Source organism: Lissotriton vulgaris, chromosome 8 (assembly GCF_964263255.1).
Source record: "Lissotriton vulgaris chromosome 8, aLisVul1.2, whole genome shotgun sequence".
Lineage (NCBI taxonomy): Eukaryota > Metazoa > Chordata > Amphibia > Caudata > Salamandridae > Lissotriton > Lissotriton vulgaris.
The window spans coordinates 1,559,411,666-1,559,426,892 of record NC_141696.1 but is presented as its reverse complement, the minus strand read 5'-3'; the positions used below and the strand labels follow the sequence as shown (position 1 = coordinate 1,559,426,892).

At 51.7% G+C, this 15,227-nt stretch overlaps 1 protein-coding gene across 46 annotated transcripts in view; it reads left to right on the top strand.

Annotated features, from left to right (window-relative positions):
- LOC147700405 (uncharacterized) overlaps window positions 1–15,227 on the top strand; it is a 700,768-nt gene that overhangs the window by 67,180 nt on the left and 618,361 nt on the right. For all 46 annotated transcript variants that reach the window (XM_086935784.1, XM_086935772.1, XM_086935787.1 and 43 more), the window contains exon 2: window positions 14,246–14,356. In XM_086935784.1, coding sequence (XP_086791910.1) covers window positions 14,260–14,356 — 97 coding nt within the window. In that variant the 5' untranslated portion in view covers window positions 14,246–14,259. The remainder of the gene's footprint in view (window positions 1–14,245; window positions 14,357–15,227) is intronic.

The following is a 15,227-nucleotide window of genomic DNA, read 5'->3' as shown; positions in this document are numbered from 1 at the left end:
CCCCTCCGGTGAGGGAGGCGAAGTGAAGCACACATCCCAGTCCCCTCCATCTTGGAAGTGAGGGAACTTGTCCCATCAGGAAGAGAAGAGGCCTCGCCCCTTCCCACTGGAGGGTGGCATAATAGGGGGTGTAGACACCCCAGGGAAGGAAGCCATTTGTCCCGCTCTGCACACCCCGTAACTCCCCTAAACCTAGTATTTAGGGGCACCCTTGAACCTTGCCTCTCCAGATTTGATGACCTAAGAAAGAGGATGATTCAGAAAAGCGGGTGGTGATGGACAGAGTATCTGAATTAAGCAGAACACTCCTACCCAGTCAAGAGATCAGGGCTTGATCCATCACCGTTTTTTAGCTCACTGCACCATCCCAGCTCAGAACCTGGCTACATGCAAATTAGTCTGTCCCTGGCCCAGTGCATCATGGGAACAGGGCAGACCAAACTACCAAGCCAATTCTTTTACGCCACCCGCATACACCACCAACTAATCCGGTCTGCCAAGAAAGCTGCATTCAAAGACCGACTAGATAACAACGCCCACAACAGCAAGGAATTATTCAACATCGTCAAAGAATTTACCAACTCCTCAGCCAACTCCAACGACATCACCCCTTCTCAAGCCCTCTGCGACTCCCTAGCTTCATTCTTCCACAACAAAAACGCAGACATCCACAACAGCTTCGACAACCGACCCGGAGACCAACCCACCCAACCTTCTGCAGGACCTTCACCCCCCTTGAACATCCTTAATGACTGGAACCCAATCTCCACTGAGGACACCATCCGCCTGATGAACTCCATCCACTCGGGATCCCCCACAGACCCATGCCCTCACCACATCTTCAACAAAGCAGACTCCATCATAGCACCGCACCTCCGAGACGTCATCAACTGCTCCCTCAACTCCGCCACCTTCCCGGAAAGCTGAAAACATGCAGAACTCAGCGCCCTTCTGAAAAAACCCACAGCTGACCCCACCGAACTCAAAAACTACCGCCCCATCTCGCTCCTTCCATTCCCGGCTAAAGTCATCGAGAAAGCTGTCAACAACCAGCTCGCCGCCTTCCTCGAAACCAACAAATCCCTCGACTCCTCACAGTCCGGCTTCCGAGCCAAACACAGCACTGAGACCGCCCTCATCGCAGCAACAGACGACATTCCAACTCTACTGGACAATGGAGACACAGTCGCCCTCATCCTCCTCGACCTCTCCGCAGCCTTCGACACAGTCTGCCATAGCACCCTATTACAGCGCCTCAGAAACATCGGAATCCAAGGAAAAGCACTGGAATGGATCACCTCGTTCCTCACCGGAAGAACCCAGAGAGTCCGCCTCCTACCATTCAAGTCAGAGGCCACTGAAGTCATCTGCGGCGTACCACAAGGATCTTCACTCAGCCCCACCCTCTTCAGCGTATACATGAGCCCCCTCGCGGTCATCGCACGCCAACACAACCTCAACATCATCTCCTACGCTGATGACACTCAACTGATCCTATCACTCACCAAAGACCCCAACACCGCCAAAACCAACCTACATGAAGGAATGAAAGAAGTAGCCGAGTGGATGAAGCACAGCCGTCTGAAACTGAACTCCGACAAAACAGAAGTCCTTATCTTAGGTACCTCCCCCTCCGCCAGGGATGACTCTTGGTGGCCAGAGGCCCTTGGAAAAGCACCCATCCCGACGGACCACGCACGGAACCTGGGCGTCATCCTGGACTCCTCACTCTCTATGAACAGACAAGTCAACGCCGTTTCATCATCTTGCTTCAACATTCTTCGCATGCTCAAAAAAACATTTCGCTGGATCCCCACCGAAACTAGAAAAACGGTCTCCAGAAAAAACTCCAACGCATCCAGAACGCTTCAGCCAGACTCATACTAGACATCCCGCGTAAAGACCACATCTCTGGTCACCTGAAAAACCTCCACTGGCTCCCCGTCAATAAGAGGATTACTTTCCGCCTCCTAACCCACGCACACAAAGCACTTTACGAACTTGGACCCGAATGCCTCAACACACGACTTTCCTTCTACACCCCCTCCCGCCAGCTTCGATCCTCCAACCAAGCCCTTGCTACTGTACCTCGCATCAACAAAACCACCATGGGAGGTAGATCCTTCTCCTACCTGGCAGCTAAAACCTGGAACTCACTTCCCACTCACCTTCGCCTCACTCAGAACCACCTAGCATTCAGAAAGCAACTTAAAACTTGGATATTCGACAAGTAATTCCCCACCCTTCTTCAAGCACCTTGAGGCCCTCTGGGTATGTAGCGCGCTATATAAATCATTTGACTTTGACTTTGACTGGAAAGGAAACAAGCTTCCGGGGACCGGTTTCTGGCATTACAGCCGTCTTCGGCCCGGCTTGCTTGAATCCTGATGGTGCAGTGAGCAAGGGACTCATGTCTGAGCATACCCTTCCACGCTTATGGTGGACAAAACGATTCAGAAAAGGGGGTGGTGATGAACAGAGTATCTGAATTAAGCAGAACACTCCTACCCAGTCAAGAGATCAGGGCTTGATCCATCACCGAGGAAGAAAGAGGGCCAGGAGAAGATGATGACTAACTTGGTTGTAGCTGTACCGTCCTGTCTCCGCCTCCAGCGACTCGGCTTCCAGAAATCTGCTTGGCCCGCAGGCAGCAACCTCAAGAATCCCTGCTAGAAGGGCCAAGTCCAACACAACCCCCTTCCAGCCAAAACGCAGGGCAGACTAATCACCACTGTGATGGACTTCCCTGCTTTGGGCGACAGAACACGGACGCGGCCTGCACTGCCGGGACACCCTCCGGTTCTACGCCCCATTGATCCATAAGACACGCACAGACTTAAAAAAAAAACCACAGGCCCAACCAGGCTACCCCACTGGTACTCCTTAGTTGTCCACGACTAGGACCAGGCCCTAGGCCCCCCAGATACCACTGGTCCCTGCTAATCCGAAGTGGGGGGTGGAAACCCCTGGCCCACAATAGCCATTCTCCTCTCCCTTTCTCAGTGTAGCTCCAACTACCACCGCTCTTCCACCTAGGGTCCGCACCCTCAGGCTGGCCAGAGGTCACGGGCAAGAATGCCCCACCCTACCTCTACTTCTGAGGTTCCGGCTCTCCCAGGAGAAGCACCCTCAGAGCACACTCTCCTACTAGTCTTGGAACTTACTCCCTCCACTGGTCTACCACCTGGAAACTAATTCCACCGGATGCCTAGGGGTCAGACTCCCTCTGACCCCCTTCCAGTTCCGCACCCTCCCATGTAGAACAGGGTCCTTCCACTTAAGGTGGGCCCCACCTGATCTCAGGGCAGTACCACGACACTCAGCCAAGAACCCTAAGGATCCCTGCTAGGCCCGTACTACCCCTTCTGGGAAACACAGGGTCTCTTCCTTCGGGATAAGCCCCACCTGTGTCCACAGGAGTACGCCTAGGAGACACACCGGCCAGGACACTTGCTACAGTCGCCCTGCCGTCCAGATCCAGAAACACCGACTATTGGCTCCCCAACCGCGGGCAGTACCCTAAGGCCAGATGCCTCGCGCACCAGGACTTCTACAAGATGAAAATAAAATCTAAGACTTTCTCTCCTCCTTCAGCAGGCAGGCCACCACTGTAGGTCAATACCCCATACAGCTTACCCGGTTCCCCCTCTTCAGGCAGGAGTTCCCTCTTGTACTAACTAGGATGAGCCGCGACCACGTCAGCAAGGCTGTGTTCAGCTCTCCCCAAGGCAAGCCGCGATCCAATCAGCAGGGCTTCCTTGTCCGGGATACAACTTAACATTAATTTCAACAAGATGAGCCGCGACAACGTCAGCAGGGCTCAGTGTTCAGCTCTCCCCAAGGCAAGTCGCGAGTAACTCAGCAGGGCTTCCTTGTCCGGGATACAACCTAACATTCATTTCAGCAAGAGGAGCCGCGACCACGTCAGCAAGGCTGTGTTCAGCTCTCCCCAAGGCAAGCCGCGATCCAATCAGCAGGGCTTCCTTGTCCGGGATACAACCTAACACTCATTCGGCAGGGTAAGGGAGACACATGACGCATAAAACACATTCAGCGGTGTACGGAACACATGATGCATCAAACACACTCAGCGGTGTAAGGAAGGACACACTTATCGTTGATTCAGCAAGTTCCCCATCCCAGAGAACTTGCACTCCATTATTCAGCAAGCTCCCTATCTCAGAGAACTTATACTCCATTATTCAGCACAACTCAATATTCATTCACACACATTGAACACAATTACGCTGCCACCACTGGATCCCACCCTTCTGGTGAATCCAGAAACACATTGCACTTAGGGGGATGATCTACCCTCCCGAGCTAGGGACACCTAACTCACGGTGTACAAGAAACACATTTTCCACAGAACAGACATTTCTAGTAACCTTTAAAAATTTCCACAGAACAGACATTTCTAGTAACCTTTAAAAAAAAACAATAATCTCCTTTCTTGCGACCATTTCAAATGCAGAGTTTTGTAGAGAGGCCAGTTATCGCTGTGGTACTGCGCAAACACAAGTCCAGATCCCACCGCTAGCCACCAATGTGAGAAATGGGATCCCTGGCCGGCCAGGGCTTGCGCCAAGGTCAGTCAGAGATCACCACTCCCAAGTCAGGGCAAGGGTGTTACACGCCAAGTCATAAAATTTATATAGTGCACTACATACCCAGAGGGTTTCAAGGCGCTTAGGAAGGGGAGGAGGATTATTTGTCAAAAATCCACGTTTTAAGCAGCTTTCTGAACGCTAGGTGATTCTGGGTGAGGCGAAGGTAAGCGGGGAGTGAGTTCCATGTTTTGGCAGCCAGGTATGAGAAGGATCTGCCTCCCATGGTGGTCTTGTTGATGCGAGGTACAGTGGCGAGGGCTTGGCTGGAAGAGCAAAGTTGGCGGGAGGGGGTGTAGAAGGACAGTCGAGAGTTGAGGCAATCTGGTCCGATGTCGTAGAGTGATTTGTGTGCGTGGGTAAGCAGACGGAAAGTAATTCTCTTATTGACGGGTAGCCAGTGGAGGTCTTTAAGGTGACCAGAGATGTGTTCGTTGCGTGGGATGTCTAATATGAGCCTGGCTGAGGCGTTTTGGATTCGTTGTAGTTTCTTCTGGAGTTTAGCGGTGGTACCTGCGTAGAGGGTGTTTCCGTAGTCCAGTCGGCTCGTGACTAGAGCGTGGGTGACTGTTTTCCTTGTTTCGGAGGGGATCCAGCGAAATGTTTTTCTGAGCATGCGAAGAATGTTAAAGCAGGAAGAGGATACGGCGCTGACTTGTCTGTTCATTGAGAGTGAAGAATCCAGGATGACGCCAAGGTTCCGTGCGTGGTCTGTCGGGATGGGTGCTTTTCCAAGGGCTTCCGGCCACCAGGAGTCGTCCCATGCAGAGGGGGATTTACCTAAGATGAGGACTTCTGTTTTGTCTGAGTTCAGTTTCAGACGGCTTTGTTTCATCCATTCGGCGACTTCTTTCATTCCTTCGTGTAGGTTAGTTTTGGCGGTGCTGGGGTCCTTGGTGAGAGAAAGGATCAGTTGAGTGTCATCCGCGTAAGAGATGATGTTGAGGTTGTGTTGGCGGGCGATGGCCGCGAGGGGGCTCATGTATACGTTGAAGAGGGTGGGACTGAGTGAGGATCCTTGTGGTACGCCGCAGATGATTTCAGAGGCCTCGGACTTGAATGGTGGGAGGCGGACTCTCTGGGTTCTTCCGGTGAGGAACGAGGTGATCCATTCCAGTGCCTTTCCTTGGATTCCGACGTTTTTGAGGCGTTGTAAAAGGGTGCTGTGGCAGACTGTGTCAAAGGCTGCAGAGAGGTCGAGGAGGATGAGGGCGACTGTGTCTCCATTGTCCAGTAGAGTTCGAATGTCGTCTGTTGCTGCGATGAGGGCGGTCTCAGTGCTGTGTTTGGCTCGGAAGCCAGATTGTGAGGGGTCGAGTGATTTGTTGGCTTCGAGGAAGGCGGCGAGCTGGTTGTTGACAGCTTTCTCGATGACTTTGGCCGGGAATGGAAGAAGCGAGATGGGGCGGTAGTTTTTGAGTTCGGTGGGGTCTGCTGTTGGTTTTTTCAGAAGGGCGGTGAGTTCAGCGTGGCGCGAACAGCAAGGCTAAACTCGGAGGCTATGTATGTTAAGTATTTGCGCACGCACCCATCAGCAACAACATCCAGGGCCCCCCACAAAAAGGAACTCTCTGGACTAGTGCACCCAAAGTCTCAATGTTACGACAGCTAACAAGTAGCCAGGAACGGACCTACACGTGGCAGCTGCCCACGAAGTGCTGGGCAGCTGAGGGGCAAGGATGGGGCCAACAGGTTGGAGCCTCGCAGGCTCGGAGGGATGCGCCAAAAGGTCGAGCCTCTCGGGCTCGAGGGACACCGGGGTAATGAGCCTCTCGGGACTCTTCAACAAGGACTGGTACTCGAGCCTCTCTGGGCTGGGAAATGAAAATGCGTGAGTCAAGCCTCGCCGGCTCGGCAGTGGAAAAGGTAGGTGGAGTCTCTCTCGGGGGACTCGATATCACAGGGGGGCCCACGGGCCTCTGGCCGCACGAGCTATTCACTGGAAGGGAGGGGAGGGGCGGGCACCGGCAATGTGCCCTGACGCCCCCTCCCCTTCTCTGCACTCACTGGTTCGGGCGCACAGATCTCCTCTGCTCCGCCGGCCTCCTCTCACTCTCTGAGGCTCTCCCTCACTCTCGGGAGCCCCAGGGGGGGCGGGTCGGCGGCATCTCGGCACAACGCAGGAGCGGGGAGTAGGCTCCCGCCGCTACCTGCTTTCTCGGGCTCTGTGGGCGGGACTCAGTACTCTCCTTGGGCCGGCAGCCAATCACGGTGCGGCCCGGGGACAGGCGTCACCAGGGAATCCCGGGCCGGCAGCCAATCACGGCGCGGCCCGGGGCAGGCATCACGGGAGGTCCGGGCAGCGACGGTGAACTCAGGGGGAATTACGAGAGGCACACTCCCTCGAGAATCCGATCATCTGGGAAATGAGCGAGGTAGGCACTCGCTGGGGGCTCGGGGACCTTCACGAGCACGGGGCAAATGCCGGGTGGGCACCGGCTTGATGAATAAAGCGCTTCCAGCGCTCGCAGCCGGAATGAAGCGCGCCCAAGCGCTAAAGGGCAAGAACCAGCGCTCCCAAGCGCTAGGTAGGAGAAACAGCGCTCCCAAGCGCTGGGGGGGGGGGGGGGTCAAAGGAAAGCGCTCCCAAGCGCTAGGTGCACAGAAAACAGCAAAGTCCATAAGGAGTCCAGGACCTCAGGTGGAGCACAGCAGCTCCTAGGAAGGAAAGTCCATCAGATGTCCAGGAGCAGGGCAGGGCCCAGGGAGGTAAGCCTTACCTCGAGCCCAAGCAGCAGCACGCCCCTGGTAGATTCAAGTTGGGAACAAGAAGATTTTCAGTGTCACAGCACCCTTTTTATACACAACAGCCTTTGTCAAAGGGGGCAGGCAGGGGGAGAACCAGCTAGAACTGGTTATGGGGGATTCTTTTCACTGGCCAGGCTAGGGACATCAGACGCACCCCAGGGGGTGGAGCCAGCATTGTGTGGGGAAAACCCAGCCTCATTCAGGACCCTCAAACCAGACTGTCAATCCACAAAGCAGGCCCAGGCTCACTGCTCCACTCACATCAGCATGCTAAACACTCCATTCACCACCGGGGCAGACCTTCCCAGACTCTTGGAGCCAGGCTCACCAGCCAGCCTCAGCCAATCACACGCCAGACACACATTACACAAATATGCCAACTTCTAAAAGTGGCGCTTCTGCACTAGACACAATCATACCGCATATACCGTTGCACAGCATTCAATCTCACAAGTTCTCACATACCAGACTCGACCCTGCACACCCTACGCATCTGGAACTACCAGGGACACACACATTCCCCATGCATACCTATGGAAGGGCAGGTCTCTCTCACCACACGCACTCAGAGTGGGAATCACCATCCCCAGGTTACATATAACAAACAAAACTTCAGGGGTGAACCTGCCAGAAGGGCCAAGTCCAACAGCGCGCTACTCACCCGGAGGGTCTCAAGGCGCTGGGGGGGGGGGGGGGTCCGCTACTGCTCGAACAGCCAGGTTTTCAGTTGCCTCCTGAAGGAGAGGTGGTCTTGGGTGAGGCGGAGGTGGATGGGGAGGGAATTCCAGGTCTTGGCTGCCAGGTAGGAGAAGGATCTTCCTCCCATGGTGGTTCTTCGGATGCGTGGGACGGCGGCGAGGGCGTGGTTGGTCGATAGTAGTTGGCGGGTGGGAGTGCAGGAGGTCATGCGGTTGTTGAGGTAGCTGGGGCCCAGGTTGTGGAGTGCTTTGTGTGCGTGGGTGAGGAGGCAGAACGTGATTCTTTTGCTGACGGGGAGCCAATGCAGGTCTCTCAGGTGTCTGGAGATGTGGCTGTGGCGGGGGATGTCTAGGATGTGTCGTGCGGAGGCGTTCTGGATGCATTGGAGTCTTTTCTGCAGTTTGGCTGTGGTTCCGGTGTAGAGCGTGTTTCCGTAGTCTAGTCGGCTGGTGACAAGTGCCTGGGTGACCGTCTTCCCAGTTTCGGTGGGGATCCATCTGAAGATCTTTCGGAGCATGCATAGGATGTTGAAGCATGAAGATGAGACGGTGTTGACTTGTCTGGTCATCGACAGGGAGGAGTGCAGGATGAAGCCCAAGTTGCGTGCGTGGTCCTTTGGTTTGGGTGCGCAGCCTAAGGCCGGGGGCCACCAGGAGTCGTCCCAGTCGGATGGTGTTGACCCAAGGATGAGGACTTCCGTCTTGTCTGAGTTCAGTTTCAGGCGGCTGTTCTTCATCCACTCGGCTACTTCTTTCATCCCTTCGTGTAGGTTAGTTCTGGCGGTGGCGGGGTCGTTGGTGAGGGAGAGGATCAGCTGGGTGTCGTCGGCGTAGGAGATGATGTTGAGGCTGTGTTGGCGTGCGATGGCTGCGAGGGGGCTCATGTCCACGTTGAAGAGGGTGGGACTGAGTGATGAACCTTGTGGTATGCCGCAGATGACTTCGGTGGCCTCAGATCTGAACGGGGGGAGGCGGACTCTCTGGGTTCGCCCGGCGAGGAACAACATGATCCACTCCAGGGCCTTCTCTTGGAATCCGACGTTGCTGAGGCGTTTAACTAGGGTGCGGTGGCAGACAGTATCGAACGCTGCGGAGAGGTCCAGGAGGATGAGGGCCGCTGTTTCCCCGTTGTCGAGCAGGGTTCGGATGTCATCAGTGGCTGCGATGAGGGTGGTCTCGGTGCTGTGATTGGCTCGGAAGCCGGACTGTGAGTGGTCGAGGGATCTGTTCGTCTCGAGGAAGGCGGCCAGCTGTTTGTTGACGGTCTTCTCAATGACTTTGGCGGGAAACGGGAGCAGCGAGATGGGGCGGTAGTTCTTGAGGTCGGTGGGGTCTGCCGATGGTTTCTTCAGGAGGGCGCTGAGTTTGGCGTGCTTCCAGCTCTCCGGGAAGGTGGCGGTGTTGAAGGAGCAGTTGATGATGTCCCGGAGTTGGGGTGCGATGACGGAGTCTGCCTTGTTGAAGACGTGGTGAGGGCATGGGTCGGTTGGTGATCCGGAGTGGATGGTGAAATGTACATGTATTTATATAGCGCAAATCACCGACCCGGTATCTAAGCGCTTGCTTAGGGAACCCGTCCTGATATTCCCCTGTGAGATAACCCCGGCAGGGTATGCACAAGGTGAAAGCCAGGCATCCCACCGCGAGGGGCCATTGTGGAGATTAAGCAAGCTATTGCCCAGAGTCGCAGAGTGTGAACCCGTGAATCGAGTAGGCACCGGAGCGAGAATTGTCGAGCCCGTGGACATTTTAGGACTCAAGACCCCGCCGAGCCGGGAATTGAACCCTGGTCCCGGGCTGACCTCTGCTTCCAGGTCCGTCTCCTCTAACCAGTGAGCCACACTTCTCCATTGGTGTTAATGGTGTTAATCGTCCGGATGGTGTCTTCGGTGTTGACTGGGATCCAGTCGCGGAGGGTGGTGGTGGGGAGCGTTGGTTCTATGGTTGGGTGCGTGGTCTGTTCGCCGAAGCTGTTGTGTATGTCTGCGATCTTGTTGTGGAAGAACGTGGCAAGTGAGTCGCAGAGGTCTTGTGAGGGAGTGATGTCGTTGTTTCCGTGCTGCAGAGTGGTGCTTCAGCGGGGTGGTTTAGATTGGTGTTTGTGGCGTGGTACCAGTAAGGGGCTGGAGACCAGATCGTGGTATATAAGGCTTTATTTTAGTCAGTCTTTTTGTATCTGGTTGTCAGTCTTTCTCTTTGGAAGGCCCCGGGATCCGTGATGGCGAGGGGTTCTTTCCTGGGGCAGCCCAGAGTAACTGTGCTCCTCGCGGGGTCGATATCGATTCTTTCAGGACCTTCCTAGTCTTCGGGGAGTTCTATGCCTTTTCGCCTCCACCATTCATAGAAAAGAAAACAATGACAGTCTGTCAATAAGGGACCTTTATCTAGGAGTACCCACAGGGAAACCCGGGTAGTGAAGGGGACACCAGTGCTCCAGTGCTATACACACGCACACACACTTGTTTGGCGGTGGTGATACGACGTGCCGGACGGTGGGTGGTATTTTAAACTAGCAACATGAAGCGGTAAGCACTCTTATTAGAACATTGCTGGCGGTTAATTGGCCGACGAACCCCGTCTCCCGACCCAACCTGCCAAACGCCGCCGTACCTGCTGCAGCCACAGCCCTCCCATGGGAGTGTGGCACAGCGCTGCGTGGAAACGTTGGCCTCCTGGCTTTCTGCTTTTGTCTTCTTCTTCTTCATCTCCGTCTTTTTCCGTGACTCGCTCTCTCCTCTCGCTCCAACTTCCCGCACTCCGGTCTCCTAGGGTGACGTCACCCGCCAACACGTCCTCTTCCGGCATTTTATGCAATGGGGAGAAACCTTCATCCTCTGTGGGCGGAGTTCTGTTCTCCGGTGTCTGCCAGTTAAAGGAGCAGGCGTCCTCCTGCTCGCCCGTCACAGACCATGGGCTGCCTTCTCTCCGGCTCCAATCAGTCTGGTAAGGAGGCAGAGAAGGAGGGGACATCAGTTCAACCTGCCACCTTTGAGTACGCTTATGTTCCCAGTTCAACCTGCCACCTTTGAGTACGCTTATGTTCCCAGTTCAACCTGCCACCTTTGAGTACGCTTATGTTCCCAGTTCAACCTGCCACCTTTGAGTACGCTTATGTTCTGTTCCTCCCGTGTTAGTGTTGCAGATTGGTGCTGCAAAGTGGTGGTTTAGATTGGTGCTGCAGAGTGGTGGTTTAGATTGGTGCTGCAGAGTGGTGGTTTAGATTGGTGCTGCAGAGTGGTGGTTTAGATTGGTGCTGCAGAGTGGTGGTTTAGATTGGTGCTGCAGAGCGGTGGTTTAGATTGGTGCTGCAGAGCGGTGGTTTAGATTGGTGCTGCAGAGCGGTGGTTTAGATTGGTGCTGCAGAGCGGTGGTTTAGATTGGTGCTGCAGAGCGGTGGTTTAGATTGGTGCTGCAGAGCGGTGGTTTAGATTGGTGCTGCAGAGTGGTGGTTTAGATTGTGCTGCAGAGTGGTGCTGCAGAATGATGCTGTAAAGGGGAACTGTGGGGAAGTGCTGTAGAGTAACTGTAGAGTGGTGCTGTAGAGCTCTTCAACATAGCTTAAAAACATTGCAAAAGCCAATCGCTGTGGCCAAAAACTTAAAAAGGTCCCAAAGACGAGACCTATTGGCTACACCCCCTCCTCAGGACAAGTGAGTCTTTCCCCCAGACAAACTGCGCACAAGTGTGCAATAGAACTAGTGTCCAAGTTTGTGCAGTAACTATGCTACCGCTCACTTGGAGGAGAGCCCTACCCCTCACCCCCCTAGTGCATTTTGCAAATATACACCAGGTCCGGCCCTCTCACTTCAGCTCTTGTGAGCCCATGTTCGGATCAGTCCGACTCCCCCACCCCCCTCAAGATTCATGCTTGCTACTTGAATGGTTTGTGGCCTTCAAATGATGTCGTCTGCTGTTCTTGGAGTTCTCAGGAAGAACCTGGCTGGCTTCCTCCACCGTGCTCAGGCTGTTGTCGGAGTCTGTATCTCTCAGGCCCTCTTCAGACAAAGAGCAGTGTGTCCCATGGGTGCTCAGCGATGCTATGGCTGCAGCTGCTCTTCTCCTGTCTCTCCAAGTTTCCTCAGCTGTTTTGGCAGGAACTTGGGTTTCCCCCCTTTCCCTGGGGGTCTCATTAAGTCCAGCTCCAGCCTCTCCAATTCCTCACCTCTCCTTTCTAGTGAGCCTTGCTCCTCAATCCAGTCCCATACTTCCTGCGGCGTACCAAAAAACTCAGTTCCTCCTTTCGAAATTATCCGCAGCTTGGCCAGGAACACCATGAAATAAGATATCCCCATTTACCTAAATCTTCTTTTAGCTGTGATATAGGATGCTCTCTGTGTTTGTACTTCTCGGGAGAAGTCGGGGAAAATCCTAATGGTGCTGTTGTCGATTTTGAGGTGGCTTTTAATCTGTGCCTGGCTCTACACGTGATTTCTGTCTTTGTAGAACAGCAGTTGCGCCACTTCTGGTCTTGGTGGTCGTCTGGGTGGGTCCGCCCCTGCTGGGACTCTGTGTGCCCACTCCAAGGCAAAGTATTGCAATAGGCCTTCTACCGCCACTTCGGTTCGAAACCAGTTTTCCAGGTAAGTAACCAAATTGTTTCCTTCAACTTTTTTCGTCAGGCCTATGACTCGAATATTATTGCGGCATGCTCTATTATCTGCATCCTCTGCCCTCAGCTAGGGCACATACATTTTCAATGTCCGAAAGCTTATGGGTAACCATGGCCACCTGGGGCTTCAGTTCTCTGATGTATCCTTCTGTTGTTGAGACCGTTCCTCTAGCTTCCTGTGGTCTTCCCTCAACAGTCCCAGGTTTTCCTGGAGCGTGTCAATCTTGGATTCGACAGCCGATCTGTCACACCGATTTGCCATGCCCCCCTCATCTCAAATTACATCATCCAACACGTAAACTTCAATATATTTCATAAAATACATAAGAAGACACAGGTGAGATACGTATAATACAGAGCTCACTGGAACCTTATCAACTACTGCATACACTTATCACCTAAGCTAGAGTTTCCAGCGTATAGTCCGGGCTATTCCGGACCACTTCTCTAAACACTAATGACCGAAGTAATACATCTAACCGTATAGGCTAATCAATTACAAACCACAACACCACAATCCGTAAACTAGGAAAGACTTTTTACTGCAAATGTGAGATTTATACAGACCACCACAACAGACAACCAGTAGAGAGGAGAAAAGGTATGAGCATTGAGGTGAGTCTGTTATAAATGTCTAGTGCACTGAGGCATCACCCTAGAGAAAGTTCTTAGTGAACAGATGAATTTATTGCGATCTACTGCTACAGTCATTCATAACCAGGAGAGATGTCTAAGGAAACTGGTCAGTATATCATAAAACAGAACTGTGCTCAGTCATCACTGTGGACTGAAGTCTCGATGAACAGCTTAGACTGTCGCAAAGCACTACCATACACACACAGCAGCAGGCGACATTTGTCAGTGTAGAGTCTAGTTCACTGATGAATAGTACACCCGCTTTAAAAACAGGATTATCGATCAGATGACATATGTTAGAAATAGTGTTATTAATTAGTAGTTCCGAAAAAATACTAATTTAACTTTTGCAGTAGCTTAGTATATATCTTTGAAAGATTCAAAAACTTTTACAAAACTTACTGGGTAATGTTATCCGTGATGTCATTTGAGATGTCCTCTGTGAGGTCAATGGCCATTAACCTGCGTTTCATTCAGTGAATATATAGAATATTTTTTTCTCTCTCCAAAGGTTAAAGTAACGTTGTAGTTGATTGAAAATAAAACATTAGGATTCAAACAAAAATAATCTCAATGTATAGTTTCTCATATTAACTTTAAACCAGTGAATTTCAGTTTGAGTGTGTTTTTATTTTCTTTTTTCTTCAGTTTCAATGTTACGTTATAACTGACATTTTCACCTAACTATAATGTCACTTTAACCTTTGTTTTTTTCAGGGAATTTCTGAGTTGTTGTATTGTAAAGTAAGACATTCTTACAATCCCCAACTATAACATCACTGTAACCTTTGTTTTTTTCATTGAATTTCAGTATTTCTCGAACATAAAGTATAATTTTATTACCAGATGTAACCATGCCAACTCCCCCAGGGTCTGAATAGGATTAAGAAACTCTACATCTCACATGATTGACGTGGAATAATTATTTGTTTTTCCCATTCTTGCAGAAGAAGAGTTCAACATGATGCAGGTCTCGGGCAGCATCAAAGAAGAGAGAGAGACTTATCCCATAGCTGATCAGTGCTCTGTGGAAGTTAGCAATACATTCTGCGCGGCAGGTAAGTTACCTTTCTAGATGGAATCGTATAAATATGTAATCGATCCTAGGCAAGAATGTTATCCCCTTGCGTGTTCCTGTCGGCATTACCTCCCTAGTGCTGCTGTCGGCCAACGGCCGATGGAGCCCTGCCCACCCTTTAGAACGCCCGCACCGTGGCGGAAAACCCGCCGCAGTTAAGGCGTTATTAGGCGTCAGTTTATTGTGACTCCGCTATTAAGATTAATAGCAATTCACTAATACATTCAGCTGGCAACGAAAGATTGTAAACATTAAAGCAAATATTATGACACCCCACTTTTTTTAATACCAAATCCACTGAAGCTTTAAAAAAGTGTAATAAAATCTTGTAGTGTTAAAGGGGCAGATGTATAAATATCTAGTCGCCAAATGCTGTACGCAAACTGCAACTTGTATTTTTGTGACTAGTAAAAGTTTTTAAGAGCTAAATTGTTATCAAGAGGTTGGTTTTTAAAATTCAGAAACCTAGTTGATCTAAATCTGGTCTTCCTCATGAATAATAATAAGGTAGGTCATAAATTATGAAACGCTACTATTCGAGGCCATCACTTTGATGATGACCTCTTGGGGTCAGCAGACGGACATATCTGTCATTACATTTCAAATAATTTGTGCTTTTTTCCTTTTCTTTTTTTAAGTTTGCCTGAAAGTTTGCAGTAGTCCCAGATACCACTGCCTACTTCCAAATATCTTTTTTTAACTTTCACAAAGTGAAAGGGTCACCAAGAGTATGGGTTACAATGTCCACTATTGGGCTATCAACTTTTCAATAGTTTACAACTGCTACTTGGGCCCTAAACCATTGATAGAATGGTGGGGTATTGCTGTTTGGAAGGGACGCCTTTAATATG